This window comes from Chiloscyllium plagiosum, unplaced genomic scaffold (assembly GCF_037043375.1).
Source record: "Chiloscyllium plagiosum isolate Xiang-an unplaced genomic scaffold, Cpla_swu_hap1 HiC_scaffold_9, whole genome shotgun sequence".
NCBI lineage: Eukaryota > Metazoa > Chordata > Chondrichthyes > Orectolobiformes > Hemiscylliidae > Chiloscyllium > Chiloscyllium plagiosum.
The window spans coordinates 60,546,063-60,573,547 of NW_028270147.1; the positions used below are offsets into that span (position 1 = coordinate 60,546,063).

At 41.5% G+C, this 27,485-nt stretch overlaps 1 protein-coding gene across 4 annotated transcripts in view; it reads left to right on the top strand.

Annotated features, from left to right (window-relative positions):
* Nucleotides 1–27,485, top strand: part of dnai4 (dynein axonemal intermediate chain 4) — a 122,094-nt gene that overhangs the window by 246 nt on the left and 94,363 nt on the right. For all 4 annotated transcript variants that reach the window (XM_043699392.2, XM_087990674.1, XM_043699396.2 and 1 more), the window contains exons 2-5: nucleotides 6,346–6,529; nucleotides 17,138–17,319; nucleotides 24,435–24,541; nucleotides 26,591–26,747. In XM_043699392.2, the coding sequence (XP_043555327.1) occupies nucleotides 6,346–6,529; nucleotides 17,138–17,319; nucleotides 24,435–24,541; nucleotides 26,591–26,747 (630 nt within the window). The remainder of the gene's footprint in view (nucleotides 1–6,345; nucleotides 6,530–17,137; nucleotides 17,320–24,434; nucleotides 24,542–26,590; nucleotides 26,748–27,485) is intronic.

Here is a 27,485-nt window from a genome sequence, read left to right on the forward strand (position 1 = left end):
ATGCCGAAGAGTCAGAGCTGATAAATTAAGGAGCCTTTTATTTGGAGATTGTTTTACTTCCGTCAACTCCAGCTAACCCCACCCCTCCTCACCAAAGAGATCTTCCCCTCTCTGCTTTCCACAAGCACTGCTCCCTTCGTCACTCCTTGGTTCGTGCCACACTCAGCACCATCCCCCGAACCCCTGGTATCTTCTCCTGCAACTCATAAAAGATGCAGAACTTTGTGGCACACCACTTCTCTCACTTCCATTTAGAGCCCCATAGAGTCCTTCCAGGTTCATCTGCCTCTTCTCCAACCTAATTTACTTTATCCGCTGCTCCCACTGTGGTCTTCTCTACACCAGTAAGACCAAAGGTAAACTAAGGGCTCGTCTCGCCAAGCATCTCAGCGGGGCCCACAAAGGTCGACCCAACCTCCCAGTCACAGCCCATTTCGATTCCCTTTCCCATTCCCTCTCCGATATGACCATCTTCAGCCTTCTGCAATGCCACAGTGAATCAGACCTCAAATTGGAGGAACAACACCTCATCTTCCGCCTGGGCCACCTACAGCTCAGAAGACTCAACAGTGAGTTCTCCAATTTCAAATAACTTCCCTTTCTATTCCCCCTACTCCCATTCCAGCACCACCACCACCCCCGCCCCCCCAACCCAGCTCCCTTTCCAGCCTCTCCTCCCCTCTTCCATTCCATTTACTCCAACCACCAACCAGACTCATTCCTCCCATCATCCAACCAGAGTATCCCCTCTACCTTTGATCACTTATTACTACCTCATCACTTTGCCCCTCTCCCCACATAAAAACTCCCCCACCACCTCCCCCCCCCTCCCCCTTAATCTACATCTCCCCTCACCCCACACCCAATCCTGAAGAAGGGTTATACCTGAAACGTTGACTTCTGCACATCCTGATGCTCTCTGGCTTGCTGTGTTCTTCCAGCCTCCTGCTTGTCTACTCTGGATTCCAGCATCTGCAGTGTTTTCATCTCTAGTGGCTCCCCAGTGCAGTGACGCATAATTAGACACCTTAAATATGGAGAAGAAAGAGATACTCAATTTAGGTAGTGCTGTTGTTGAAATTTGATTGAGCAATGGCATCAATGTATGTAATGTCATTGGCAGACAGAAAGCCTTTGTTATCAAAACCTGGTTATCACTCCACAGGCCAGCTATTTGTTGCCAGACAAACTCATATTCTATGAGAGCCACCTAGCTGATCTTGCTGCAATTACTGCAGACATCTTTTCATCTGAATTTGCTTTCAAAGGCTGTGCAATGTTTTGGCTGAAATGTTGAGATGTTATAAGTGTCAGTAGCACATATAATGGGGCTCGATGGCTAGCATACAGCCCAGTATGATCACATATACATGGATTTTGTAAGATGATTCAAGTGGAAGAATTTTTAGGATGTAGCCCGTTAAGAATATGTGTGTGGTAATTTTGCAGATATAAATTACTTGCAAAATGTTTCTTACTATAATCTGGACAAATATTGTAAGCATTCAATGGACTATAAGAAAATGTGAGGTGGACAAAACTTTATTTAGAGCATGATTTTTAATCAACTTTCCATATAATTTTAAGATGGCTAATTATATCTCACTTGATCTGGTAATCATGATTTGGAGATGCCGATGTTGGACTGGGGTGTACAAAGTTAAAAATCACACAACACCAGGTTATAATCCAACAGGTTTAGTTGGAAGCACACTAGCTTTCGGAGCACCTCTTCTTCATCAGGTGATAGTGGAAGACACAATTGTAAGGCGCAGAACTTATAGTGTGGTGTAACTGAAATTATGCATTGAAAAATACCTTGATTGTCTGTTGAGTCTTTCATCTGTTCGAATACCATGATAGTTTCACTTCTTTCACGTGTAAATCACAAAACCTTTTTTTAAAAGTTGCATTCTCAGGTTAGCTGTAACAATTGATGTTAGCTAGACAATATGTTGAAGGTGTTAGCCCCCTGTGTTCTCTGTCTATGCCAGGATGTTTAGATTGATTCTAATCTAAAAAGTAAGATAACAGAGTTTTACATGAATTCATGCGGTTTTTGAGCAAAGTACAATGTAACTCTGCAAGCACAAATTCACCCCACAAAATATGTGTGCATGTGGTTCTTTGTGTCTGTCTGTGTGTCTGTCTGTCTGGGTTGGGGGTTGTGAATATGAGAGAGAGTATATATGTGTGTGTAGTGAGGGTAGAGTGTCTTAAGTCTGTGGGAGTGATTGTGCATGTCTGGGGTGGAGGGTTGTGAGTGTCCTTGAGAGAGAGTGTATATTTGTGTGCATGAGTGTAGAGTGGTCTAAGTCTCTGAGAGGATGCCTGTGTGAGTGTGTGTGCCTGTAAGGGTGTGTGTGAGTGTCTGAGTATCTGTGTGTATCGGAGTGCCAGTATGTGTGCATGTGTGTGAGTGTATGTGTGTGTGTATAGTGCAATGGTGGTCACCTGTAATGTGACATGAACCCAAGGTTCCGGTTGAAACCCTCCCTATGGGTACCGAACTTAGCTATCAGCCTCTGCTCAGCCACTTTTTGCTGCTGCCTGTCCCGAAGTCCGCCTTGGAGGATGGTCACCCGAAGGTTTGAGGTTGAATGTCCTGGACCACTTAAGTGTTCCCCAACTTGAACCTAGCCTTTGTTCGGTTTCCCCAATGCACCATGCCTCAGGGCATCCTTGCCTGCAACATATGAGATAGACAACGTTGGCTGAGTCACATGAGTACCTGCCACGTTCAAGGTGGGAGGTGTCCCCACTTGTAATGGTGGTATCCATGTCCACACTCTGACACGTCTTGCAGCTCCTACCATGACAGGGTTGTATGGAGTTGTCCTGAGAGCTGGGCAGCTTGCTACGAACAATGATTTGTTTGAGGTTTGGCGGTTGTTTAAAGGCAAGCAGTGGAGGTGTGGGGAAGGTGTTGGCGAGGTGCTCATCATCATTGATAATGTGCTGCAGGTCACGAAGAACATGGTGTAGTTTTTCAGCTCCTGGGAAGTACTGAACAACGAAGGGTACTTTGTCGGTTGCAGCACGTGTCTGACTCCTGGGGAGGTCATTACGGTTCCTTGCTGTGGGGTCAAAGTTAACATCTTCTTTGGTCGCTCCTCTACAGATCCCTGTGATGACTGTTCCAGTTCATCAGTGGGCTCATTGGGATCACTGCCCTGGACTTGACATGTGTGCTCAGTCAACTTGGACCCCACTGGAGGGCCGCTGCCCTGGGCTTGACATGTATGCTCAAACCGTCAGGAAATATATCAATGCCATATTCATCAGCCGTACCCACAAGGTAGAGCAAAACATCACCTGTTCACAACGCAATGCCTATCAGGTTCTCAAAACCAATCACAACATTGTCATCAAACCAGCAGATAAAGGAGGAGCCATTGTCATTCAGAATAGAACAAATTATTTGTTTGTCACTGGCCACCCGGGTGTTTTCCTATCTTCCTCGTGGTGGAATTTGAATAAAGATTCATGCACTTTGTGTCTTTCACTGTGTCTCACACCTGCACACACACATCATGTGTGCTGGGGAAAAAATAAGTACTACTGCACTTAGGTGGTAGTGTGGGGGTTAATATACAAAGAAAAAGAAAAAAAAAAGAACAGATTAATGCAAGGAAGTGTACTGACAACTGAACAACCAGGAACACTACAGGCAACTACCAGCTGATCAGACCAAAGAACACACCTGTGAATTAAACACATTGATCAGGACTTTGGATCTAGTCCTTCAGAGTTCCTTACGCTCCCTCATCCCACGTACTTCTCATGTAGGCGACTTCTACTGCCTTCCAAAAGGTACACAAAACCAACAGAATGTCCCATCGTATCGGGCAATGGGACCCTGTGTGAGAATCTCTCAGGCTATGTTAAAGGCATCTTGAAACCTATTGTACAGGGGATCCCCAGCTTCTGTTGTGACACTACGGATTTCTTACAGAAACTCAGCACCTACAGACCAGTCGAACCGGGAACAATCCTCGTCACAATGGATGTTTCAGCACTCTACACTAGCATCCCCCACAATGATGGCATCGCTGCAACAGCCTCCGTACTCAACACCAACAACTGCCAATTTCCAAACACCATCCTATAACTCATCTGCTTTATCCTCGATCACAATGTCTTCACCTTCGACAACCAGTTCTTCATCCAGACACATCGAACAGCCGTGGGGACTAAATTTGCACCCCAATATGCCAACATCGTTATGCATAAGTTCAAACAAGACTTCTTCTCTACACAGGATCTCCAACCAACATTATACACCAAGTACATTGACGACATTTTCTTCCTCGGGACCCATGGTGAGGAGTCACTGATAAAACTACACAGTGATATCAATAAGTTTCATCCCACCATCAAACTCACCATGGACTACTCTCAACTATCTGTCTTATTCTTGGACACATGCATCTCCATCAAGGATGGACCCCTCAGCACTACACTCTACCACAAACCCACAGACAACCTCACAATGCTACACTTCTCAAGCTTCCACCCAAAACATATTAAAACAGCCATCCCCTATGGACAAGCCCTACACATACACTGGATCTGCTCAGGATGAGGAGGAATGTTACTGGCACCTGGAAGTACTCAGGGATGCCCTCACAAGAATGGAGTACGATGCTCAACTCATCGACCGCCAGTTCCGACGTACACACACTATATATGCACACACACACAGACACTCCTCTACACACACACGGACACACACACACGGACACACACACACGGACACACACACACGGACACACACACACTGACATGGACACATATACACAGACACTCACACTCCCACCCTTACAGACACACACATTCCCACACTCACACAGGCATCCTCTCAGAGACTTAGACCACTCTACACTCATGCACACACATATACACTCTCTCTCACAGACACTCACAACCCCCCACCCCAGACATGCGCACACACTCCCACAGACTTAAGACACTCTACATTCACTACACACACATATACACTCTATCTCACACTACAATCCCCAATCCAGACAGACACACACACCGACAGACACAGACCCACGTGCACACATATTTTGTGGGGTGAATTTGTGCTTGCAGAGTTACATTGTACTTTGCTCAAAAACTGCATGAATTCATGTAAAACTCTGTTATCTCACTTTTTAGATTAGAATCAATCTAAACATCCTGGCAAAAACAGAGAACACAGGGGGCTAACACCTTCAACATATTGTCTAGCTAACATCAATTGTTACAGCTCGCCTGAAAATGCAACTTTTTTAAAAAAGGTTTTGTGATTTACACATGAAAGAAGTGAAACTATCATGGTATCCGAACAGATGAAAGGCTCAACAGACAATCAAGGTATTTTTCAATGCATAATTTCAGTTACACCACACTGTAAATTCTTGCTATAAATTCTGCCTCTTACAATTGTGTCCTCCACTATCGCCTGATGAAGGAGCGGCACTCCGAAAGCTAGTGTGCTTCCAATTAAACCTTTTGGCCTATAACCTGGTGTTGTGTGCTTTTTAACTTTGACCTGGTAAGGTCTCTGAACATTTTCCTTTAGTTGCTGCACTATACTGAATGGTTAAAATATTAGAGACATATAGTATCTTTTCCTCTTTTGCATTTTGTGGTTGGTGCCCTTGTTTACATTAACGACACCCCTCTGCAATGCTTCCTTCATCAGAATTAATGAGGCATCATGTTCTGAAAAGATTGTGGGCCATTTCTCAGAAAGCACAAACTTTTTATTCCAGAAATACTTTCCCATTCAACTGCTTCTCTAGACTTTTCAAATTTTGCAACAGTCTGGATAGTATACTTTCTCAAATAGTGAGCTCCTAATGGGAGATATTATTCGTGCAAGGAGCTCACTAAATCAGCATTAATAGACCTGACCCCAGAAGATTCAATGCACTTTATAGTCTTCCTTTGCAGGAGATCCAAGTGCTGTGATGGATTGTTGCTTTCGATTCCTGAGAACATTGTGGAGAACTTGTCGTAAAATGTTCTCATTGAAGGAGCTGTGTTACTCTCTGACAAATTTATACTCTGACAGCTGATCAATGGTAGAAATCTGGATTTTGGCCCGTTAAACGAGGGTTGTGCCTGGAGAAGGCATTTTGAGCCTAATAACAGCAATTCTGGTGAATATAGCTTTGTCAGTATTTATGATAATAATGGAAGTAAATGACAAATCAAGATATTGGAATATTAATATATCATGTTAGAATAATTTGCTTCAAATGAATTTTCATATACCTGTACTATATGTTGGTACCAAAGGATTACAGTATGTTTGAAGCTCAAATAATTGCTGTTTATTTTAAATTGTAGGTCGTCCAAAATTGGAGGAAGCATGAAGAAATTTCCTAGTCACCCCAGTGTAGGGAACTTCAGTAGACACAGCAATAGAAGCTCTTATAGTTTTATGGGGTCAATTAGTCGTCAAAGGGTGAATTTGCAAGGAGAAAAGATCCTGGATAAAGGCTACATTGCAGGAGGAAAATACCCTATACAGGTACAATTTTATGTAGTGAACATACCATTTTGTTATAAATGTGATTTTTTGGATTTGTACCTCAAACTCTCTATGTAAATACTTTTCCAATCTTAATTGTGGTATTTGGAAGCTCCTAGCTGGTGCTGAGCATTTTCTTTATCTCCCTCTCAGCCCAGCATCACTGGAGAGGCAAAAATGCTCGATCAAAGAATGGTGACAGTACAGAAGGATATTATTTGGGCTGTTGTGTCTTTGCTGATTCTCCGAAGGAGCAATTAACCTAATGTCATCTTGTGTTTTTTTTTCCGTAGCCATGCACTTATTGATTTTGAGATAATAATCCCATTCCCTCTAAAATGCCTCGGTAGAACTTGTTTTCACCACACTCGCCGAATGTATATTCTAGATCCCAACCACTCTGCATGAAAACGTTTTTCTGCATGTCTCTATTACTTATTTTGTCAGTTACCTTCAAATTGTGCCATCACTGTACTCTGTTCATGCCCTTATGATTTTGGATACTCCTATCAAATCACTTCTCAATTTTACCTTCTCCAAGATAAATTCATCCTCTCTGAACAAGCTGTAACTGAAGTTTCTGATACTGGAGTCATTTGGGGAGCTGAAGGCTTAATGATATTAATTCAGAGCCCCAGGTAATACTCCTGTCAAGGCAGATGGTGAAATTTGAATACAATTTTTAAAAAAATCTGGAATTCTGAGTCTAATGATGACCATGAAACCATTGCCATTTATTGGACAAACCCATCAGGTTCTCTAACCTCCTTTAGTTAGGGAAGGAACCTGCTGGCCATACCTGGTCTAGCCATGTGACTCCAGACCTACAGAAATGTGGTAGCTTCTTAACTGCCCTGTGGGTATTGGGGATTGGCAATAAATGCTGGCCCAGCTAGTGATGCACACATTAAATTAATGTGCAAAAAAATTCTACATTATTCTCTTAATACAAATTGATCAAGTATTTCAGTCAACATGCTAATATTCACATTTTCCTCATGTATGGCACCCAGAATTGGACTTAATGATCCAGGTGAGGAAACCAGAGTATTATACATTTTAACATCACTTCCTTACATTTGTACTCTACGCTGTCAACCTGTCCTGACATATTACATAAATTATGCTCATACCCCCTAGTATCTATGTATCTCATAGAGTCATAGAGATCTTAAGCCCAGAAAAAGGCCAATTGGCCCATCAAGCCTGTGCCATTCAAAAACAAGCACCCAGCTGTTTTAATCCCCACTTTTGGTTGCCACATTATAGGAACAATGTGCAAGCATTGGAAATGGTGCAGAGGAGATTTACCAGGATGTTGCCTGGTATGGAGGGAAGGTGTTATGTGGAAAGGTTGAGGGACTTGCGGCTGTTTTCGTTACAGAGTAGTAGGTTAAGAGGTGACTTAATAGAGATGTACAAGATGATCAGAGGATTAGATAGGGTGGACAGTGAAAACCTTTTTCCTCGGATGGTGATGGCTAGCATAAGGGGACATAGCTTTAAATTGAGGAATTATAGATAGAGGACAGATGTCAGAGGTAGATTCCTTACTCAAGAGAGTAGTAAGGATGTGAAACATCTTGCCTGTAACAGTAGTAGACTCACCAACATTAAGGGCATTTAAATGGTCATTGGATAAATATATGGATGATAATGGAATAGTGTAGGTTAGATGGGCTTCAGATCAGTTTCACAGGTCGTTGCAACATCGAGGGCCTGAACTGTGCTGTATTGTTCTATGTTCTATGTACCAGCACTTGGCCCAAAGCCTTGTATGCCTTGGCATCACAAGAGCAGATCTATACAATTCTTAAATATTACGAGCAATGTTCCTTCTAAGCTGTGTGTGCAGCTACTCCAATGTTCTGTACAGGTCAATCGGCATTAGAATGCCAATCGCAGCATTGACTTGTGGTTGTGGAAGTGGACCTGGACCCACTCTAGTTTTGTGCCTGTTACCTTTGGTCTCACCACTCCCTATCTGCCCAGGTGCCAACTTGTCTCCTCTCTAAAGTGTGTGCTTCATTCTCAACCTTGCCTAAACCCCATTGCTTAGTCTTTCTAGGCCCTAGTCTTTCTAGGCGTGGTACAAGGCCATCCTTACATTCCATTTCCAAATAAGGCAATTGGATTAATGTTGTTCCAACCACAATGCATGTTTGGAGAAATTCTATCTGTCTACTGCATCAGCATTTGAGTCTGTTTATGCATTTTAACTAACTTTTGACCTGACTACTTTCTTGACTCAAGTAAAGGCGAATTAATCTTAAATGGGCGGCACGGTGGCACAGTGGTTAGCACTGCTGCATCACAGCGCCAGAGACCTGGGTTCAAGTCCCGCCTCAGGTGACTGACTGTATGGAGTTTGCACATTCTCCCCATGTCTGCGTGGGTTTCCTCCGGTTTCCTCCCACAGTCCAAAAATGTGCAGGTTAGGTGAATTGGCCATGCTAAATTGCCCATAAAGGGAGGTGAAGGGGTAAATTTAGGGAAATGGGTTTGGGTGGATTGCGCTTCGGTGGGTCGGTGTGGAATTGTTGGGCCAAAGGGCCTGTTTCCACACTAAGTTATCTAATCTAATTTATATGATTTAACTATAACTTTATCCAATCCTTGCTGGAACCTCATGTGCATTTAAAAGTTAACTCATTTCATGCCAAATTTTCCCCCTATCAATGGGAATCATTAATCCACCTTCGGCAATGAATTCCTATACCCATTTAAAGAACCGTATAGGTTTTCACTGCAAATTTTGTAATTTTTGTTTGTGGATGTTGCAAATGCATTTCAAGTATGGAATACTAAATATTTATTCATTTTTTAAAAGTTATGAGAAAACCTTTCATTGCTTGTTCATCGCAGTTACAGACCTCAGTGTTGAAAAATTTTGGATGGGGTCCTCCATTAAACAATATAATTTCAGTGCTGGGTACGGAATTGAAGGTCACTACCAATCAGGGAAGATTGGTTTCTCTCGCACAATTGCATGATTCTCCGTTCATTACAATTGTATTAGCATGCAGAATGGTGTGGTCTTGACCCCAACAGGACCTTCTGGATTCACCATATTTATTGTGCAGCCAGACACTCAGTGCAAGAATGAAAAATTAGTCAGAACATAGAACACAGAACATTACAGCGCAGTACAGGCCCATTGGCACTCGATGTCATGCCGACCGGTGGAAACAATCTGAAGTCCATCTATCTTATAATATTCCGTTTTCATTCACATGTTTACTCAATTACCATTTAAATGCCCTTAAATTTGCTGAACCTACTATTGTTGTAGGCAGTGTTACATGCCCCTACTACTCTGAGTAAAGAAACTACCTCTGACATCTGTCCTATATCTATCACCCATCAACTTAAAGCTATGTCCCTCATGCTAGCCATCACCATCCAAGGAAAAAGGTTCTCACTGTCAACTCTATCTAACCTTCTGATTATCTTGAATGTTCTAATTAAGACACCTCTCAACCTTCTTGTCTCTAACGAAAACAGCCTCAGGTCCCTCAGCCATTCCACATAATACCTTCCCTCCATACCAGGCAACATCCTCGTAAATCTCCTCTGAACTCTTTACAACACTTCCACATCCTTCCTGTAATGCAGTGACCAGAACTGTACGTAATACTCCAAGTGCGGCTGCACCAGAATTTTGTACAACTGCAGCATGACGTTGTGGCTCTGAAACTCAATCCCTTTACCAATAAAAGCTAACACACCATATGCTTTCTTAACAACCCTATCAACCTGGTTGGCAACTTTCAGGGATCTATGTATATGGACACCGAGATCTCTCTGCTCATCTACACTACCAAGAATCTTACCATTAACCCAATACTCTTCATTCCTTTTGCTCCTTCCAAAGTGAATCACCTCACACTTGTCCGCGTTAAACTCCATTTGTCACCTCTCAGCCCAGCTCTGCAGCTTATCTATGTCCTTCTGTAACCTGCAACATTCTTCAGCACTATCCACAACTCCACTGATCTTAGTGTCATCTGCAAATTTACTAACCCATCCTTCTACTCCCTCATCTAGGTCATTTATAAAAATGACAAACAGCAGTGGCCCCAAAACAGATCCTTGCAGTACACCACTAGTAACTGAACTCCAGGACGAACATTTCCCATCAACCACTACCCACTGTCTTCTTTCAGTTAGCCAACTTCTGATCCAAATCGCTCAATCAACCGCATCCCTTGCCTCCATGTTTTGTGGAAAAGCTTACCATGGGGAACCTTACCAAACCTGAAACTTTATTGCTGGAACAGCACAGCAGGTCAGGCAGCATCTAGGGAACAGAAGATTCGACGTTTCGGGCACATGCCCTTCTTCAGGAATGAGCAGAGAGTGTTCAGCAGGAGAAGATAAAAGGTAGGGAGGAGGGACTTAGAGGAGGGGCGTTGGAAATGTGATAGGTGGAAAGAGGTCAAGGTGAGGGTGATAGGTCGGAGTAGGGTGGAGGCGGAGAGGTCAAGAAGAAGACTGCAGGTCAGGAAGGCGGTGCCGGGCTGGAGGGATTCGGCTGAGACAAGGTGGGGGGAGGGGGGATGAAGAAACTGGTGAAGTCCAAGTTCATCCCCTGTGGTTGGAGGGTTCCCAGTCGGAAGATAAGACCTTACCAAACGCCTTACTGAAATCTACATACACCACATCAACCACTTTACCCTCATCTACTTGTTTTGTCACCATCTCAAAGAACTCAATGAGGTTTGTGAGGCACAACCTACCCTTCACAAAACCATGTTGACTATCCCTAACCAACTTATTCCTCTCTCTTATATCCTATCTCTTATAACCTTTCACAAGACTTGACCCACAACTGAAGTAAGCTAACTGGTCTATAATTACCAGGGTTGTCTCTACTCCCCTTCTTGAACATTTGCTGTCCTCCAGTCTTCTGGCACTATTCCTGTCGACAATGACGACATAAAGATCAAAGCCAAAAGCTCTGCAATCTCCTCCCTGCTTCCCAGAGAATTCTAGGATAAATCCCATCAGCCCAGGTTTCTTATTTATTTTCACACCTTTCGGAATTGTTCACACTTCCTCCTTGCAAACCTCAATCCCATGTAGTCTGGTAGCCTGAATCTCAGTATTGTCCTTGACAACATTGTCTTTTTTAACTAAAAATTCATTTAGCACTTCCCCATCTCCTCAGATGCTATGCACAACTTCCCACTACTATCCTTGATTGTCCTAATTTTTCTCAAGTCATTCTTTTAGCCCTAATATACCTATAGAAAGCTTTAGGGTTTTCCTTGATCCTACCTGCCAACGACTTCTCATGTCCCCTCCTGGCTCTTCTTTGCTCTCTCTTTAGGTCTTGCCTGGCTAACTTGTAACTCTCAAGCGCCCTAACTGAGACTTCATGCCTCATCCTAAAATAAGCCTTCTTCATCTTGACAAGAGATTCAACTTCTTTAATAAACCATGGCTCCCTTGCTCGCCCACTTGCTCCCTGCCTGACTGATACATACTTATTGAAGACCTTTAGTAACTGTTCCTTGAATAAGCTCCACATTTCAATTGTGCCCATACCCTGCAGTTTCCTTCCCCATCCTATGCATCCTAAATCTTGCCTAATTGCATCATAATTGCCTTTATCGAAGCAAATAACTCTTGCCCTGCATTATATACCTATCCCTTTCTATCTTTAAAGTAAACATAACCAAATTATGGTCACTATCACCAAAGTGCTCAACTACCTCCAAATCTAACACCTGGCCAGGTTCATTACCCAGTACCAAATCCAACATGGCCTCGCCCCCATGTTGGCTTGTCCACATACTGTGTCAGGAAACACTCCTGCACACATTGGACAAAAACTGATCCATCTAAAGTACTTGAACTATAATATTTCCAGTCAATATTTGGAAAATTAATTTCATAACCACTATCCTATTCTTCGCGCTCCTATCCAGAATCATCTTTGCTAATTTTTCTCTACATCTCTGGAACTACTCGGAGGTCAATAGAAAATTCCCAACAGGGTGACTTCTCCATTCCTGTTTCTAATCTCAGCCCATAGTACCTTAGCAGATGAGTCTTTAAACATCCTCTCTGCTACCATAATACTGTCCTTGAGTAACGATGCCACACCTTCCCCTCTTTTATCATCTTCTCTGTTCTTACTGAAATATCTAAATCCCAGAACCTGCAACAACCATTCCTGTTCCTGCTCTATCCATGTCTCCGAAATTGCCACAATATCAAAGTCCCAGATACCACCCATGGTACAAGTTCATTCACCTTATTCTGGATGCTCCTGCCGTTGACGTAGACACACTTCAAACCACCTTCCTGCTTGCCAGTGAACACTTGTGACTTTGAAACCATATTTCTGACCTCATTAGTCTCAACCTCCTGGACACTGGAACTACAATTTGGGTTCCCATCCCCCCACTGAATTAGTTTAAACCCTCCCAAATAGCATTAGCAAATTTCCACCCCAGGATATCAGTACCTCTCTGGTTCAGGTGTAAACCATCCTGTTTGTAGTGGTCCCACCTATCCCAGAATGAGCCCCAATCGTCCAGGTATCCAAAACCCTCCCTCCTGCACCATCCCCGTAGCCACGTGTTCAACTCCTCTCTCTCCGTAAACCTCGCCTCACAAACACATGGCATGGGCAACAAACCAGAGATAACAACTAGATTCCACCCTAGCTCCCTGAATTTCTGCCTTAAATCCCCATTTCCTTTTCCTACCTACCTACCTTTGTCGTGGACCACAATTTGGGGCTGCTCCCCCTGCCCCTCAAGGATCCCGAAAAAATGATCGAGACTTCACGAAACCTTGCACATGGGAGGCAATACACCAACTGTGAGACTCTCTCGTTCCCACAGAACCACTTATCTGTCACCCTAACTATGGAGCCCCAATAAGTAATGCACTGCCCCCCCCCCCACCCACTTCTCTTCTGAGGAACAGGGACAGACTTTGTGCCCCTGGTAAGTAATCCCCCCCAACAGTATCCAAAATGGTATACTTGTTGTTGAGGGAAACGGCCACAGGGGTTCCCTGGACTGCCTGCTGGTTCCCTTTCCGTCCCCTGACAGTAACCAATCTGCCTGGTTCTTGTACCTGAGGTGTGACTACCTCCCTGTAACTCCTCTCAATAACCCCCTCCACCTCCCAAATGATCCAAAGTTCATCCAGCTCCAGCTCCCTAACGCAGTCTTAGAGGAGCTGGAATTCGGTGGACTTCCCACAGATAAAGTCAGCAGAGACACTAATGGTGACCCTTACCTCCTACATTCTGCAAAGGAACATTCAACTGCCCTAACCGCCATCCTCACTGTTCTAAACTCCCAAAGAGACTGTAGAAAAATAAAGAAGACAAAAAGACTAGTTACCTTACCAATCCTGAGCACAGTATTTTTGTTTTGGTTGGAGGAGGTGGGTGGGTGGGAGATACTATCTAAGTAGCGTTTCAGGTAATGTAACCACCCAACTATATTACTTCATTTACTCAAGAGTCCCGTGTCTGCTCCTGCTCAGTGTGCGCTCTGCCTATTCACAAGATAAGTTTATATAATTTTAAATTTACCCTGGTAGGCCCCTCATCCTCACTGTCGCTCCTCCCACTGCTGCTGCTACTTGCCCTACCTTCCTCAGAAATTTCCCTGACAAGACAGAGCAGGGCCCATGGTTCAGCAACATGTCGCTGCAAGCTGTCCTCCAGAAGATCCGGGGAAAGCTGGTTCCCCTGTTCCCTAGGGATGGCAGCAGGAGGCACACCAAAGAGATGAGGTTGGCTTGGATCGAGGTCTCAATGTAGATTAGTGCCAGATTAGTGAACCTGGATGCAGCGCAGCATGTGGATGAATGATCTCTTGTGCTACATGAGTCTGTGCAGCACTGTCATTTTACTACAAACTAACAGTCTTGGGTCATCTCTCAGTCTAACTGTACTAATGTAGAATCTATTGAGCATCATGTCACATAGAAGAACTGAACGCACGACCCTTTACCATGTTCAATATGTGCACTGAAATGTGTCAATGTTCTGTCAGTTACAGGACAGTGCCATTGCTAATCCCTTACTGCGGAAGAATCAGCAGCTGGCATGGGTGTGCATATTCAGCAATTGCTCATGCACCGATTGAGATGACACTGAATCATACATTTTCTCTGTCTGCAAGAAAAGAATGGTCACTACAGAAGTCGGTTCTCCCAGACTAGTAGCAGGGTGTCAGATATTCAAAGCCTACCTTACCTCCATTTCCAGCTCTGCCACCATCTTTGATGATGGCCTCTTCAAGCCCTCAGAGGATGAATTGGTTTGGCATTCACTAGCACCCCTTCACCAGCATAGTTCACTTTGGTGTGTACAAACTCTACATTCATCCTCACGGTCTTGCCATTCCTCTTCTAGGAAGCTTCCCCTATTCCACTGATCTCACCTTTATTTTCTTGGTATTCCTACACTTGCCCTGAGGACCTAACTGTGAATGTATCAAAGCTGCTGATAAGTCTGTCTCCTCTCATTCCTCAGGCCACTTGCACCCTGCCTTTCATTATGAAACCTTCCAATATTTCAAATTACTTTACAATAACCACCCTGTAATGTCCAACTACCTCCTTTTGTTACTACACCCTCTGCTGCCTAGTGTCATCACTGATACTCTCAGGACTAAAATTTAAACAGCAATGATCATACGCTTTATACTAAATAACAGAGAGGTTATGGCCTAGTGGTATTATAACTGGACTGTTAATCTGATCATGTTCTAGGGATCTGGGTTCTAATCCTGCCATGACAGATGGTGGAATTTGAATTCCATTTAAACAAAAACAAAATTTGGAATTAAGAGTCAAACAATGACCATGAATCCACTGTCGATTATTGAAAAAACTCATCTGGTTCACAAATGTCCTTTAGGGAAGGAAGCTGCCATCCTTACTTGGTCTGACTTACATGTGACTCCAGACCCACAGCAATGTGGATGACTCTTAACTGCCCTCTGGGCAATTAGGAGTGGGCAATAAATGCTGGGTCCTCATCCCGTGAATGAATAAAGAAAAAAAAATTCTCTGAAGCAGCTGTCTAACCATCTCCTCCACTACCCCAAATACAATAAAGACATTCTGCTATGTCTACCCTTCCACACTTCCCCAGACAGTGCCCCATTTATCACCGGACAGTGTCTAAACCTTCCCTAAATTTGTATGATCTGGATCAATTTCAGTGTTATGGCTCATGATGACCAAGTGTAGGACCTGAATATTCAAGGGTTCATTTAGGAGGGATAGAAAATTCGGAGAATATATGGGGGCAGCTCTGCTAATGCAATCCACATTTTAAGATTCAAGAAAATATAGTGATAGAGCAATTATACTGTTTATAAATTTAAATTAGATTGCATAGAAGAATGTCTTCCTTTGTTTCAAGAAATTGCATTCATGAAAAAGCCTGGATACCTTAATGGTTGTTGCGATTAGAAATTTAGCAAATCAAAGAATGCACTATACCAAAAGTATGTTAAATTGATCAAAAAAGAAAATATTTTCCCTAATTAATGCTATTAGTCCCTTTATCTCACTTAAATATCCATGTTGTTTCCTATATTGCTTCTCCTACCTACCTCCACCTAACACTGTAACTGTTGCCAGGAGGCAGGAAGAAAAATATTGATGAAATTAAACATAAGTTTTATCATTGAAAATAATTGTTTGCAATTTTGTTTTGCTTGTATGACTGAACTCTCTTCACAGTTTCATATAAAACAGTGAATGCAAAAAGTTTATTTAGTGCATCAAATTTAATTTTTCCACAAATCACTTTTTTCCTAAAGGAGCTAATCTGTGCTAGACTGCTTGAACCACTTTATTTCACTTGGTTAATCAACAGAGGCAAAATTGTGCAAATGTTTGCTTTAATGCCACAGATATTTGAACAAAACTCCACTGTTATTTACCTACACCTAGCTCTATTATTCATTCATGGCCATTGCTTTCGACAAGCTTAATACTTTGAAGGTATACAGAATTCCATGGAAAAGTTTCTTTTAAGTCTAAAACCAGGGAGATGTGATTTAAGAAGCAGCAATGTATCATTCCTGTCCCGCTAATGCTTGTTCAACACTGTAGTGGTTTGGATAGTGCTTTTCAGAGAAAAAGAATAACTTAGTGCCTCAGTGGACCCATATACTACCAAATTTAATACTTGTTCATATCAATCATAGAACTTTCAGTATTGATCTCAGCTGAATTAACTGGCCTCTGGCAGGAAGCCTGCAGATGAATTTAGAACCCTTGTGCATAGCAGATCTTGACTATTATTTAGTGACTTCCATTGGTCAAAAAGTATGCAAAGACAGATTTAGACTCAGTTGTAATGAATCTCAACTCATTTAAACAGCATACCCATCATGGATGTTGATTTTAGTGAAGTACTTGGATGATTCCTAGGAACCACAGTCTAGCACAGATTAGCTCCTTTAGGAAAGGAGAAAAAATAAGACATAAATTAGACTCAATACAGTTGAAAACTATATTAGATTTCCATGTTAATGAATTTTATTTTTGACATTTGTGATCATATAAAACAGATGGTGTGCAAATAATACTGGTGTGTGTCTGTCATATTTCTAGGTTTTCGATGAGACTGGGAAAGATGTGACTCCTCATCCCCTCATTGTATTTGACGCTGCTTTTACACAAAGCAGGCAAAGTAAAATTTTCACCTCTCAGGACTTACTCGTATCTGACTATATCCTCAGTGGTACAATGTATCAGACAATTGCAAATGCTAGTTTTGTTGCACCTTTTACCAGGTACCATTCTCATTCTGCCTTAACACATATATCTTGTTAATTTTTAATATGTATTGTGTAAAGTTTTAGCATGTAGCACTACCTTCTAAGCTAGGTTGTAATGAAATAAGTTCATAAGGCTATAAGGACTATTTGGAGCCATCTAATTCCAAGTAGGTATTAAAGTGACAGTACGTTTGCACATATTGTGCAAATGAATCTTACTCCATGTATCATGACTAAAATGTCACAGTATTTTAGCAGCATTAGTTGCAGAAGTTGTGATGAAGAGCAAGTTTATTGAACTGTGCCATGATCTGGAAACCTAATACTTGTTGATAGATTCTAACTCTGATGGTAAAACAGAAACTAAGCAGTACAGATTTTCTTTCTACAGAAAATTTATTGACTGTGTCAACAGAACAGTTCTCTCCCTAAGATCCAGCTGATCCCCCCTTTATATAATCAGACATCAATTAACACTCATTGCATGTTTCTCTTCTAATCTTAACTACTCGCTATAATAACAGATACCCCTCTTTTGATGTGCAAACTATCTTTGGAAAACTAACTTAAAGAGAAAGAAATAAAGTAATTATGTTCTGTATCTTACATTATAATGCAGCTAATCTTCCACGTTGCATTTGAGGAGAGATGATGGCATTGTGGTATTGTGATTGGACTCTAGTCCAGAGATCTGGGATGGGTGGTTTTAGGATTCAAAGATTCACAGATTCAGACGCAGGTTCAAATCCCACCATAGTAGATGGTGGAATTTGAATTCAATAAAATCTGGAAATAGAGGTCGAATGAAGACCATGAAATGATTGGAGTAAAAAGCCCACCTGGTCCACTAATAGGGAAATAAATTTGCCATCCTTCTCTGGTCTAGCCAACATTTGACTCCATGTGATCGACTCTCAGCTGCCCTGTGAAATGACTAGCAAGTCATTCAGTTTTATCAAATGTTAAAATATCTCAAAGGAACAAAATCAGATAGACCACCGAGCATCAAAAATGAAATTGGAAAACTAAGCAACCTCAACCTTGCAAAGTCCTTATTAATAATATCTGGGGCAAGTGCCAAAATTGGGGAGCTGTCTAACAGCCAAATAACAGCCTGAATAATCAGACTCATGGAATCATACTTTGCACACAGTGTCTCAGACAGCACCATTACCATCCCTGGATATGTTCTGTTTTACCAGCTGGACAGACTGAGCAAAGTTATAGTGCAGAAGTGTACAGACAGGAGGGAGTTGCCTGGAGCGTCCTCAACAATTGCTCTATACCCTATGAAATCTTAAAGCATCAAGCTAGACAGATGTATCTGTCCATGCCAGTATCAGTAGGAGTGAGCATGCACAGTCCTTGTGGAGAGTAAGTTCTGTTTTCACATTGAAGGTAATTTGTATTGTTCTATGCAGCACTATAACAATAGTAATTGGCATAGAGTTTGAACAGATCTGTAAACTCAAGACTGTGCATCCATGAAGCATTGTGAGCTATCAGCAGCAACAAAAGTCTGCTCAAGCAACGTCTGCAACCTCATGACCCCAATTTACTATTGTCATCAAGTCAGGGGTTCAGTCTTGGTTCAATGAAGAATGCAGGAGTGCATATCAGGAATAGTACTAGGCATACATAAAAATGAGGTGACGACCTGGTGAAACCACAACATTTGTGTGCCAAGTAGCACAAGCAGCAAGTGATATACAGGTTTTTAATAAGTTATTTTATAACCAGCAGATCAGGTCTAAGCTCTGTACTATTGCCACGTCCAGTCATGAATTAAACGACTCACTGAAAAAGGAGACTGCATAAATATCTCTAATGTCAATGATAGAAGTGTCTAGCATGTCAGTGCAAAAGATAAAAAAACTTTTATCAACAATCCTCAGCCAGAAGTATTGAGTGAATGATCTATCTCAGCCTCCTTCAGAGCCCCCAGTATCATAGATGCTGGTCTTCAGCAAATGTGATTAACTCCACATGATAGCAAGCAATCACAAACAATTCAGTGGATAATAGAGAAGGCAAATGGAATGTTAGTCTTTATTTCATGGAAATAGAGTATAAAAGTAGGGAAGTCTTGCTAAACTATGTAAGGCACTAGTCAGACCACAGCTGGAATACTGTGAACAGGAAGATATACTTGGACAAGAAGCAGTCTGGAGAAGGTTATCTAGGCTGATGCCAGGCATGGAAGGATGATCTTTTGAGAAGAAGAAGGTTGGGCCTGGACTCATTGGAATACAGAAGAGTGAGAGGTAACCTTATTAAAATATACAAGATTCTTTGAGGATTTCACCAGATAGATGCAGAAAGATTGTTTGAATTGAATTGAATTTATTGTCAAGTGTACCGAGGCACAGTGAAAAGCTTTGTGTTACGAGCAATACAAGCAGATCGCATAGTTACGTAGCATAGCTGAGTAAGTAATAGGTAAACAGCAGCAAAAACAAAAACACAGGTACAGGTGAATGTTAAGAGTTTGTGAGTCCATTCAGTATTCTAACAACAGTTGGGTAGAAACTGTTACAAAACCGGCTGGTGCATGTGTTCAGACTTCTGTACCTTCTCCCTGATGGTAGACGTTGTAGAAAAACATTGTCAGGGTGCGATGGATCCTTGAGAATGCTGGCGGCCTTTCCTTAGCGGGCCTGGTAGATGGATTTTATAGATGGGAAGTTAGTGATTGTCTGGGCTGAGTTCACCACTCTCTGTAACCGTCTCCGATCTTGAATGGTACAGTTGCTATACCAGGTAATGATATGTCCAGACAGAATGCTTTCGATGGCACACCTATAAAAGTTGGCAAGGATATTCGCTGTCATGCCTAATTTCCTCAGCCGTCTGAGGAAAAGGAGACATTGTTGGGCCTTTGTAACCAGTGTGTCCAAATGAAGAGTCCAAGAAAGCTTGTTGTGGATGACCACTCCCAGGAGTTTGACATTCTCCACTTGTTCCATCTCTGTGCTATTAATGTGTAGCGGAGCATGAGTAACATCCAGCTAAAAGTCAATAATGAGTTCCTTGGTTTTGCCGGCATTGAGAGCTAGGTCGTTCTCAATGCATCATTTTTCCAGGTTTTCCACATCCCACCTGTAGCCTGGTTCGTCACATCTGAGATTCGACCGACTACAGCGGTGTCACAAGCGAACTTGTAAATGGCATTAGTCTGGTATTTGGTGACGCAGTCATGGGTATACAGTAAGTACAGTAGGGGGGCTGAGTATACACCCCTGGGGGGCTCCAGTGTTGAGTGTTAGTGACGATGAAATATTGTCCCCAATCTTCACTGATTGTAGCCTGTGGGTCAGGAAACTAAGGATCCAGTTGCAGAGAGTGGGGCTTGATCCGAGATCACCAAGTTTAATAATCAATCTTGAGGAAATAATAGTGTTGAAAGCTGAACTGTAGTCAATGAGTAGGATTCTTACATAGCTGTTCTTTGTGTCAGAATGTTCTTGGGAGGAGCGAAGGGCAAATGATATGACATCTGACGTCATTGAGACATGCTGCAGAGCCTTCTTTGGCACAGGGATGATGTTAGCCATCTTGAAACAGGCAGGGACAGTGGCCTGCTGCAGGGAGAAGATGAAGATGTCTGAGAATACCTCTGCCAGTTGATCTGCGCATGCTCTGAATGCACGACTTGGTACTCTGTCTGATCCCATCACTTTCCTTGGATTCACACGAAGGAAAACTGATTAGACCTCTAATGCAGTGAATATTGGGATAGGTTCGTCAGGACTTGTCGGAATAGGTGTTACCTCTCCGCTGAAATTCAGCTCAAAGCGAGCATAGAAGGCATTGAGATGATCTGGGAGGAATGTGTCATCGTCTGCTATCTTGCACTGTCTCTTTTTATAACCTGTGATGTCATTCAGTCTTTGCCATAGTCGCCAAGTGTCTGTCTGGGTCTCTAGTTTGTATCGGTATTGGTCCTTGGCTGTCTTAATGGCTTTGTGAAGGTCATACTTGGATTCCTCATATTTGAGTGGGTCTCCTGATCTGAAGGCGTCACGCTTGGTTTTTAGCAGGTTCTATATGTCCTTATTCATCCAGCATTTCCTGTTGGGGAACACCCAGATTGACTTCCTCGGTATGCAGTCTTCCACACACTTGCTGATAAAATCTGTGACAATGGTGGCATACTTGTCCAAGGTATATGCGGACTGTTTGAACATGGCCCAATCAGCTGATTCCAGACAGCACTCTTCTTAGAGCACAATGTTGCAGAACCTACCCAAGAACAGGTTATTTTAGACTGAGTAATCTAAGATTTTATTAAGAGATTTTATTGTTGAGGCCACAATTAGTGATCTTCTACCTTCTCCGACCAGCACTGGACCTGTATCCACGAGGGGGTCTCCTGCTTGAGCTTTAGCCTTTAAGCCGGGAGAAGAAACACGGCATTGTGGTCGGAGTTCCCGAAATGAGGGCGGGGGATGGAGCAGTAGGCATTTTTCAGTGGTGTAGCAGTGTGTTTCCCTTTGTGGTAGAGTCTAGGACCAGAGGAAATAATCTCAGAATAATGATCCGCATGTTTATAACACAGATGAGGAGGAATTTAGTCTCTCAGATGGTTGTTAATCTGTGGAATTCTTTACTGCAGAGGGCTGAGTTATTGAGTATATTCAGAGTTGAGAAAGGCACATTTTAAATCAGTAAGGGAATTAAAGATAATGGGATAAAAAGCAAGAAAATGGAGTTTGAGAGACTTAATGACCTACTTCTGTTCTTATGTAGTTCTCTTCATAGCTGAAAAACTCCAATCCGAGACACTAATCTCCTCTGCACCTTCTCCTGTCCAATCACATCCTTCCTATAGTGTGCAGACCAGAACTGCCACAGACTCTGGCTGTAGCCTAACTAATTTTTTTTATAATTCCAGCATGGCCTCCCAGTTCTTGTATTTATGCCTTGACTAATAAAGGAAAGTATCTCATAGTCTTCTTAACAACCCTATGTACCTGTCCTGATGTCTTCAAAGATCTATGTACATGGACCTCCAGGTCCAAGTGATCCTTGGTCATACTTGGAGTCCTTTCATTCGTCATGTACTCCTTGCCTTGTTCGTCCTCTCAAAATGTATCACCTCACCCTTTATAAATTGTGAAATAATGTAAGATAGGCACGACAATTATCACGGGTGATTTTAATTTGCATATTGACCAGCCAACTCAAATAAGCAAGGGTGATATGCGAGACAAATTTCTAAAGTCTATCAGAGCTTTCTTCTTAGAGCCCAATGTTGCAGAACCTACCCAAGAGCAGGTTATTTTAGACTGAGTATTCTAAGGTTTTATTAAGAGATTTTATAGTTGAGGATCCTCTAGGGGGTAGCAACCACACCATCACAGAATTTCAAGTTCTATTTGAAGGAGAGCAATTCAAGTCTCAAACCAAAGTTTTCACCATAAGTAAGTACAATTGCAAAGGTATGAAGAAATAGTTTTCCAAAAGGAGGCTGGGGATATAGACTAACGGAAAGTGAGTGGATGTGCAGTGGCAGACATTTAAGCAGCTATTTCATACTGATTGGTGAAAATTTATTCCAGTCAAAAATGAGAACTCCTTGAGAAGGATGAACAATCTATGGTTAACAAAGGTGGTCAAGGAAAGTTTCTAATCAAAAAGTAATACATGCAAAATCTAGTGGTAGGACAGAAGCCTGGGAGGTTTTTTTGGGACGCAGCAACAGATTACTAAAAAGAGGGAGAAAATTACTTTCAAGGAGTGTAAAAACAAACAACAAGCTCTTCTATGGGTATATATTTTTAAATGTTAAAATAAGTGTGAGCCCCTTAGAGGATGCACCTGTGGAATTGATAATGGTGAACAGGGAAATGATAGATAAATTAATATTTTGCATCATTCTTCATGTTGGAGAACACTATAACCCCAAAGATAACAGATAAACCTAGTGCTGGTGAGAGGTAAGTAATAGTCTCTGTCATATGGGATAGAGTATTTGACAAACAAATTTGATTAAAGGCAGACAAGTTGCCTCGACTAGATGGCGTACATCAAGGGATATGCGACAGAGATAGCGGAGGCAATTGATTGAAATATTCAAGAACTCGCTAGATGCCAGGAGGGTTCAAATATATTGGAAAATTGCTATTATGATGCCCTTGTTCAAAAAGGGAGGGGAACAGGAAGCAAGAAACTATGGGCCAGTTAGTTTTACATCTGTCATTGGGAAAATGCCAGAGTCCATTATTTAGGAAGAAATAGAAGGACATTTAAAATGCTTAAATGCAATCAAAATGAGTCATCATTTTGTGAAAGGGAAATCATCTTTGACAAATTTGGTAGAGAACATAGCAAGCAATATTCATAAAGGGGAACTAGTAGCATATTTGGATTTTCAGATCACATTCGATAAGGCGCCATATAAATAGATATTGTACAAGACAGGAATTTTTTTCTCTTTTTCATATTTGCATTTTCCCCAGGATTTCCTCCCCTTCATTTTCTTAACATTACTTTATTCTTTAGAAATGTTAAAGTGTTTTAGCTATAATTTAGTTTAGTTTCTTCCTAAACATTTAAATTTAGTTTTTCCCATTTCTCGGCAACTCTTTAATCTCAGTGTGTGCAGAATCTCCTGTATAATTTTCATCTTTAATCTCATTTTTCACAACAGCCCATTCACAGCTAGGAGAGACAAATTGAAATTAAAAATACAAGCATAAAACTACTTACCTGAGTATTTCACTGCGCCAGGCACCCAGGTTCGATTCTCACCCAAGGCAACTGTCTGTGGAGTTTGCATGTTCTCCCCTTATCTGTGTGGGTTTCCTCTGGGTGCTTCAGTTTCCTCTCTCAATCCAAAGATGTGTAGGTTAGGTGAATTGACCATGCTAAATTAACCATAGGATTCAGGCATGTGTAGTTTAGGGGCAAATTTAGAGTAATAGGGTAGGGGAATGGATCTTGATGGGTTACTCTTTGGAGGGTTGGTGTGGACTTGTTGGGTCTAATGGCCTGTTTCCACACTGTAGGGATTCTATGATTCTAGGAACAGTCAATGTTTAACATTTGGAGGTTAAATTAAAATTATTCTTGTGGCAATACCATGATTCATGTTTAATAAAAGTTTTATTCTCTCTGCTACGCTGTAGGTCCACTTATGAAAGTAGTAGTATCTCTCGATCAAGTCGTACCTTTTCTGATTCATTGGAAGATATTGGCGAATCTGGTGTTCAACTTGAAATTCCAAGCTTACAATGTAAGTTTTATGTCATTATGCCATAACTGAATACTCTATGTAATTTGTGTGTATGTGTTAGTATTTGAATCACAATCAGAACAGTTAAGAAATGTTGCTGTCAATATTAAGTAATTAGCTGCCCTGTTCCTGAATCAAAGAGTTCATCATAATGACTTAGTAAGAGGCACATTATTATGTCCCTGAATGTCAATTAATGAAAACTGAGGCTGCAATCTCCTTAGCCCTACAGTACAAGCTGGGAGGTGAGAGGCCTGGTAAAGTGGTGCTGGAAAGTGATGGAAAGTTGGCAGCTTGAATACCCACTGGGATGCCAGTTGATTCTCTCTGAAATGGCTAATTAATAGATAGTGACCCATGGACACTTCATCTGTGAAAGAAGGGTCTTCCACCAAGTAGGAGGGCCCCAATTTAAACTTATTGGCTGCTAATGAATACTTGAAGATTTCATTTTGTGTATTCTAGAATAATGTCCATCCTTGTGTCAGAGGCACTGCCTTAGAGCCACCTGCCCCCCTGCCACACACATCCATCCTCCCCATTTCCTTAATGACTACTATAGCTTGTCTTCCTGGCTCTGTCATCCCAATCACACATATTGGGTTACCTGCTTCTTGGTATTGCAGCTTCAACTGTGAGCATTGTTATGAGATGGTTAACTAGGATAATTCCAATATGGAGGGATTTTCTTATGAGCAAATGCTAAACTGGTTGGGATTCCATTCACTGGAGTTTAGAAGAATGAAACATGATTTCATTGAAACATATAGGATTCATAAGAGACTTTACAGAATAAATGCTGAGAGAATCATTCCCCTCATGGGAAAGTCCAGGACCAGAGAGCATAATTTTAAAATAAACGGATGACAACTTAAAACTGAAATGAGGAAATATTTCTTCTGTCAAGAGGTTGAGAGTCTTTGGAACCCCTTGCCACAGAGGCTGTGGAAGTAGAGTTCTTGGCTATATTTAAGGCAGAGATAGATGCTCAATCAGTTGGAGAAATAATAGTTTCAGGAAAGTGGAAACAATTAATGTCGGATCAGCCATGATCCTATTGAATGGTGGAGCAGGCTCAAGGAGTTGAATGGCCTACTCCTGTTCTATTTCTTATGGCCTTGTTGCATTGTTTTGTGTTTGGAGTCACATGTAGGCTAAACTTGGTAAGGATGTCAAATTTCCTTCTCTGAAAGACATTAGTGAACCTGGTGAGTCAAAACAAAAAAAAAACAAAAATAAGCTGTCCACTGAATATCATTGGTCTCTCCCTAGATGTAAGGAAATAACTGAAAATTGATTAGGGAATGTATTCAAAGGCTAAATGCTCTAGAGAACAAAAAAAATCATTGAATCACTTGTTTCAACAGCCATTTGTCATATGCTGTGGTGTCAGTTCCACCTTTTCCATATATTTTACATTTTCATTTTCCATTTCTCTTTTAAAAGCTACTACCATCTTTCCTTCAATCACTCCCCTTTTCTAACGAGTGTCTACTCAAGAATATTCATCTGGATTCCTTCCTTTCTTCTTTTGTTCTTAATCTTACATTTTTGCAATCTAATTACCAATTAACTGTTTCTAATTCCCTGAGGAAAACTCTTCAAAAATGTGAAATGTCTTATGAACCTTAGAAAATTTTGTGGCACATTATGCAGCACCCAGTCTCTGAGACGGAAGCTCCAGTTTCAAATCCCCTCCAAGACCAAGAAAGTTCTTTAAAATCACTGCTAACCCGGTTGCTTACCAACCTGCAAATCTTTCCAAAATATATCAATGGCAGGCGTTACGACTAGGAGAGATTCATACCCAGTCATGCGATGGAAAGAAAACTAGAATGTCTACAGTCAGTATCCACACACTGCCCTCCCAGATGATAGAATATTGTTTCCATTGGCTGGTTTGATTTTCATTCTGGCTAAGGTGGATTCAGGACCTGTCCAAGCCCTACCAGTGGTGAAGATAGCAGCACTCTAGGTTAGACAAAGAATTGAAGGAGTAGGATCTACTTTAGATCTTAACCTTGATTGTTATCACACTTGTGCTTTCAGATGTACACATCCGAAGGGAAGATGTACGAGAACAACTAAGTGAGGATGATCTTAATAAGATTGTAGATGTGTATTTGACAGAGACTGAAACATTTACACTTCTTGATCTTCCTGTTGAAATTATTTCAGTGGATTCTGCAGAAGCAGAAGTTGTCAAGTAAGTCTTTTTAAATATTTTAATATAATCATCTGACCAAATAGCTAGATTAATATATCATTAATATAACTGACCTCTTTAAAAGCCATGATTGAAATATTTTCGGGCAGTACAATCGTGTGTGGCAAAGAAAAATATTTTTCCTCATGTTGCCGTTGCTTCTTTTGCCAATCACCTTAAATCTGTCATCAATGGTAGCAGCTTTTCCATATCTACTCAGCACTGATCCCTCATATGGAATTGCAGAACTTTTCTTTTGTCTTTATTATCTAAATTAAAATAAAACAGATCAAAATGTCAGAGTGCTGGAATTTGTCATTGCAGATAAAGAAATTGTTACCGTGTTATTTAAATATGCGAACTGTTACGAGAAGAAATAGGATATTAAAAGGCCCTGGAACAGAATTCTACACATTCTGACACATCCCTACCATCAATTGGTGACACTTAGTTGAAATGAGTTGGGATGGATGAGTCTTCTTAAAATTGGAAAGATGTAATTAGTGGAGTAATTAGCCAAAGAACCGCAATTGTTTACTATCTATATTAATGTCATCAAAATAGGTGGGTAAGCATTTTTAATGAGGGTGTAAGGAATCTGCAGGGGCTGAGTGAGTGGGCAAAAACTTGGCAGATGAAGTTTAACATAGGAAGGTGCGAGATCATGCACTTTACTGGAAGAATCAAAAAGCAGACTATTATTTAACAGACTCAAAAAAAGTGCAGTGCAGAGGGATC